The sequence below is a fragment of the Mastigoproctus giganteus genome, chromosome 7 (genome assembly GCF_048544385.1).
Source record: "Mastigoproctus giganteus isolate SK-2022 chromosome 7, ASM4854438v1, whole genome shotgun sequence".
Classification (NCBI taxonomy): Eukaryota; Metazoa; Arthropoda; class Arachnida; order Uropygi; family Thelyphonidae; genus Mastigoproctus; species Mastigoproctus giganteus.
In genome coordinates, this window is record NC_143581.1 from 103,331,741 (window position 1) to 103,337,740 (window position 6,000).

At 39.3% G+C, this 6,000-nt stretch overlaps 1 protein-coding gene across 7 annotated transcripts in view; it reads right to left on the minus strand.

Annotated features, from left to right (window-relative positions):
* The window catches only part of Pex23 (tectonin beta-propeller repeat-containing peroxin 23), an 851,062-nt gene that overhangs the window by 543,987 nt on the left and 301,075 nt on the right, over window positions 1-6,000 (minus strand). For 6 of the 7 annotated variants that reach the window (XM_090377810.1, XM_090377811.1, XM_090377809.1 and 3 more), the window contains one exon: window positions 4,045-4,166. The exons of the other annotated variant lie outside the window; for it this stretch is intronic. In XM_090377810.1, the coding sequence (XP_090233936.1) occupies window positions 4,045-4,166 (122 nt within the window). The remainder of the gene's footprint in view (window positions 1-4,044; window positions 4,167-6,000) is intronic. 7 annotated transcript variants of the gene reach the window in all.

Genomic DNA, 6,000 nt, shown 5'->3' on the forward strand with positions numbered 1-6,000 from the left:
CTAACATCAATGGAAGGGGACGAGTCATAGAGCGTATGCTAAATGACAATGACCTTTCCCTTCTAAATACTGAACAAATACCTTCTTCCACATGCCTACCCGTACTTTTTCTGCCATTGATCTCTCTATCTGCTCCCCTTCTCTACTCCCTTCACTCACTTGGGAAGTGGAGGAGAATCCATACGGAAGTGATCACTTCCCTGTGATAACCTTGTTACACAGTGGAAGTCCATGTCTTCCTTTTAGGTTACCACGGTGGAAGTTTGATCACGATGACTGGAATGCCTTCCAACATCAGGCAAATTTCGACCTCAGTACAGTCAGTCGGGAGCCAATCAATGACGCAATAAAGTACATCACAGAAATCATCGTCCAAGCAGCTGCTAATGCTGTTCCAAAAACATCAGCCCGGTTTCCACCATTTCCCAAACCTTGGTGGAATTCACAATGCACAGCAGCAAAAAAGGCTCAAAACAAAGCGTGGGGGATATTTCGCCAATATCCTACCACGAACAACCTTATAGCCTTCAAACGTGCACGAGCCAAAGCACGCTACATCTGTCGTCAGAGTCAAAAGGAATCGTGGATCCGTTTTACATCATCTATTAACCAGTCTACCAACTCTAAGGTAGTCTGGGATAAAATCCGAAAAATTAAGGGGAAATATACATCCTACCCTTCTTCAATCCTAGATTATAATGGATGCGCTATTGCAGATCCAACTGCAATAGCCAATAATCTTGGGGAAACTTCTCTAACATCTCCGCAACATCCTCGTACCCCCATAGTTTCTGGTCCTGAAACATAAACTGGAAAAACAAGCACTTAATTTTAAGTCCAAGGGCCTCTATCCCTACAACGGGGCGTTCACTATAGAGGAACTGAAAAGAGCCCTCACTCTTTCCAAAGCAAGTGCTGTTGGACCAGATGGCATCCATTATGAAATGATTAAACATCTTTCACCAAAATCTATGGATTGTCTGCTCCTTCTGTATAACAGAATCTTTATTGAAGGGCAGTTTCCAGACTCCTGGCGAAAGGCAATCGTTCTTGCCTTTCCTAAGCCAGAAAGGATCCAAAAGTCACCACCAATTATCGTCCTATTTCTCTGACTAGCTGTCTGTGCAAAATCCTGGAGAGAATGGTTAATTCTCGTTTAATATGGTATCTTGAAACAAATGACCTTCTCTCCAACATCCAGTGCGGCTTCCGAAGGAACCGGTCCACTTTGGACCATCTTATTAGATTGGAAGCATCCATCCGGGATGCTTTCCTAAAACGCGAACACTTGGTGTCGGTGTTCTTTGACATGGAGAAAGCGTATGACACAACTTGGAGATTTGGCATTTTAAAAGATTTACATAGCCTAGGCCTAAGAGGGCATCTGCCCTTTTTTATTCAAAACTTTTTAGCCAATCGATCGTTCCAAGTTCGTGTAGGATCCTCACTCCCTCACTCCTTTAGCCAAGAGGAGGGAGTACCACAAGGATCAGTATTAAGTGTCACGCTTTTTGCCATCAAAATAAATTCCATCACAGAACAACTTCCTCCAACTGTACACAGTGCCCTCTATGTTGATGACTTTAGCATTTTTTGCCAGTCGTGCAACATGAGGGTTATTGAAAGACAACTGCAGAAAGCCATTGATAGTCTGAATTCCTGGGCACTTGCTAATGGCTTCAGGTTCTTGCCGGAGAAGACCGTTTGCGTACACTTTTGTCGCAAGCGTAATCTTCATCCTGAACCTGAATTAAGGCTCGGAAAAAATGCTATTCCAGTAGCAGCGAACACAAAATTCTTGGGACTCATATTTGATAAAAAACTGACCTTTTTGGATCATATTCGTCAACTCCGCACAAAGTGCACACGTGGGCTTAATATTCTCCGCTGGCTCTCCTCTACATCTTGGGAAGCAGACCGATGTACCTTCTTCGGCTTTACCGTGCACTTATGCAATCCAAACTAGATTATGGGTCCCAGGTATATTCCTCAGCCAGAGACAGTGTCCTGCGATGGCTGGACCCCGTCCATCATCAGGCCCTACGTATTGCTACTGGAGCATATCGCACATCTCCTGTCCAGAGCTTATACGTCGAAGCAAACGAACCACCGTTATCGCTTCAACGTAAGCAGTTGTCTTTAAAGTATGCTTTAAAACTGAAATCCCTGCCAGCCCATCCTACGTGCCCATTCGTTTTTGAGCCACGATGGGAAAATTTATACAATACCCGTAAGACTGCCAATCGTCCTTTTGGTATTCGTCTCCAAGAGCTACTCAAAGAACTTAATATCAAGGTAGACAAGGTTGCCCAAACACCAAAGCAACCCTTTCCACCCTGGCATGCTCATGTCCCAGCATGTGACTTGTCCCTTAGAAATTGGGAAAAGTCGGACACTCCATCAACGGTCTACCTGCAGCTTTACTCAGCACACCGAGCTGAACATTCTGACTTCGCGCCAGTTTACACAGACGGCTCGAAGTCGGAATATGTGGGATCTGCTGCTGTCTTTACAGACAGCTCTACATCGAAGCAGATTCCCTCTGAATGCAGTATATTTACTGCAGAGCTGCATGCTATAGAGTTAGCCTTGGATCACATTAGTGAATGTCAATACCAACGGTTCATTTTATATTCCGATTCTCTCAGCGTGTTACAGGCTTTAATATCTGTAAGATATAATCCTCATCCAGTTCTGTCTAGTATTCAGCAGAAGATTCACTTCCTCCTTGGACGTGAATATGATATCCGCTTCTGCTGGATTCCCAGCCACATTGGGATTAGGGGAAATGATTTGGCTGACACCGCAGCCAAATCAGCAGTCCCCAATAATAATCGCTGCCTGTCAGTCCCCTATACAGACTACAGGCAAACAATACAGCAGAAGATACATTCCCAATGGCAGGATTTGAGGAATGGACAGACTGGGAATAAACTATATCGTATAAAGCCTGTAATTGAACCGTGGCAGTCTAGTCTGCGCAGGAATCGTAAAGAGGAAATTGTTCTTGCCCGGACCCGCATAGGACATAGTCATTTGACTCATTCTTTTTTGCTGAGGGCTGATGACCCTCCTATGTGTAAGTCCTGTGGCACAATTTTATCAATTAGACACATTTTAATTGAATGTCCAGATTTTACCAATATCCGTTTTACCGCTTTTAACCATCTGACTGAGCCGTATACACTCAGTCAGATTTTATCTGACAATGTGTCTGCTGTTTTTAGCTTTTTAAAATCAATAAATATTTTTACTCGTATATAAAATTTTTACACTTTTCTTTTATATATTTGTTATACCTTTTGACATAGTGACCTAACTAATTAGGTCACTAAAAGTTGAAAATTTTTTTATAAATAACCTGGTCTTGGCGCATTATAGCCTTAGTAGCTAATGCGCCAATAAAACCAAACCAAACCAAACCTAGCATTAGTGTATATGCAAGTATACATACACCTGTTTCTACTCTTAGTTACCTTAACACAGCCCATGTATTTACTTGTTCCACTATGACTCCCAGCAGTCCTGGAAATTTCCAGGCTGCCGAATTGCATTTCAATAGAAGTAGTGCATGAATCACTTTTACCTCTGCCAGCGGCTACTGTTAATCTATTAGTCCTTGTATCCCCCAAGTTAGCAGTTTTCCAACCCAACTAACTCTGCCTCAATAGCATCAGCAAAAATTCTTGCCCCCTTTCTATTTAAGTGTATCCTATCCCTGTGGAAGCAGTCTCTCCTGTTAACAAGCACAGATCAGGCTGAGAAAAATTGTACTCCTTGAGCCTTGCACAATCTCTCCAGACCGAATTGTTCAACACAGCTCTCATTATATGCTCCCTCCTATCGTATCTGGGCAGAATTGCAGACACTTTCAAATTCAACCCTAACTCACGGCTTTTTCTCGGCATTGAGTACTTTTTAAGTAATTCTGCCGGTCTCCTTCCCCGTTTCCCTGACAATAGAGTCACCTACAACAACTTCTTCTAAGGTTACATCTGAAATTAATTTAACATTATTAAAACAAAGTTTTAATCTATTTGTTACCTTCTGTATAGCTTGCTCATAACTAGTAAATTTCTTCCTCTCTTTTTCATTTCGAATAAATAATTTGGAGGTAATTTCTTTATACCAATTTTCTTCAGCCCAGTAGTTCAAAGAAGTGGCACCTTGATTTAAAAAAATAAATAAATGAATGAGCATTATTTATAACCTTGAGGTCATTTAGAGTACTTCTTATTGTGTGTCAAATCATCATATTAGCAAAAGATACATTTATGAGTTTCATTTTTCAGATATTAATAAGATGCATGTAATTTAAAACATCTTCTGTGAAAATAAGTGTATAAGGAGAAACTTTATTATATTTCTTATTCACTTAGTGCCAAAAAGAATATGCTTTAATACAGTAATGCCAACTGGGCTAGCCGGGTGGGTAAAGTGTCTGCCTGGTAACCCAAAGGTCGCAGGTTTGAATCCAGCCTCGAGCTTGGATCAGAGTAAATGCAAAAATTTTGGGAGGTGCATTATAGCCACAGAAGCCGATGCGGCAATAACAAAAAAAAAACAAAAAAAAAAAAAAATACTGTAATCCATCATCCAACATTAATTTTATCAGAATACTGAAGTGACTTTCTAACACCTGAAATGTGCTAAGTTGCCATGTAAGATAAAAAAAAAAGTACTTTTTTTTTTTTTGCCAGTAGAGGATGACACAACTTATATAGTGCTCTAATGGCATAAGTACAAAAAGCAATATAAATATATTGCTTTTACAACACACAGAAAATGTAGCTCTAACACAGCCAAGTGGTCAAAGTATAAGTATACAGAAGTAGATGTGCACTTCAGTATTCCACCATAACCATTATTGGAAAATGAATTGTTTACCCGAATTTTTATCTAAGTTTGGCAACATGATGCGTTGTACTTGTAAGATTGGTAACTAATAAACCAAAAAAGAATTTTTTTTTTTGGCTTTCTTCATGACATAACACAACATGTATTGCATTTTCAATAGTCATCACTGTCTCATCAGAAAGTGAGTAGGTACTTTAATGGATGCTATTTTTGTTATTTGGTTTTTAGGAGCATCAGCAACTAAGGCCATATTGCACTGGGGATATGGCGGTGGTCATTCCCTGACCTTTCCGCATCCTCCGTATTTGGTGGTCACGGGCTCGAACCCCGGTCTAATCAAGAAGCGTGTGCTATGCACTGCTGCTCATTTGATGGATGCAAGCCATATTTATCAGAGGTTTTCACAACACCAAGACAACAAACAGTAGAGATGAAGAAGTACGGAAAACTGAAACAAAGAGTCTTCTTTGTTTTCATCACTGTCTCTCTGTCACATCAACGATGGTAAAGGACTCTTATTCTGTCAAACTATACCTTTCATACATTTAAATTTTAATTGAAATAAATTGCAATAATCTGAATTATCTTATATAAGGTTTTTTATATAAAATATACTTTTTAAAATATATGGTTGATATATACACAAGACAAATTACCACACCTAACGACAGATAACAACACACTCTGGAACAAGCAGATAAGTATAGGGTCTCAGATAATCAATGCAAGGTGGGAACATGATGGGAATGACATTGATAAAGAATTGAAAAATGCCCTTTAGACAATAGGAGTAGGATAAGTGAACAAATTCTTGCAGCTAAAAAAACATAAAAATAAGAAATTAAAAAACCATCCATGATGGCTTGTCTCTGATAACCAACTTACAACAGTAATTCAAAATTTAAGGAAATAAATATTAAAATAAAAATTCTGCCTATATAAGAAATAATGAAATACAGAAGAATAACTAGAAGAATCAGAAATTAATTTTTTAATTTCTGAAATAAAATTTTAATTTTCAGTTATCTCAAATTTAGCACTGCTGTTGCGAGCTGGCTAACAGAGACATGCATTGGTTGAAAGAATTTCCTACCTACTGGTAGAGAAATTGTCATATTTGAATGCACACAAAAAAAATAATAA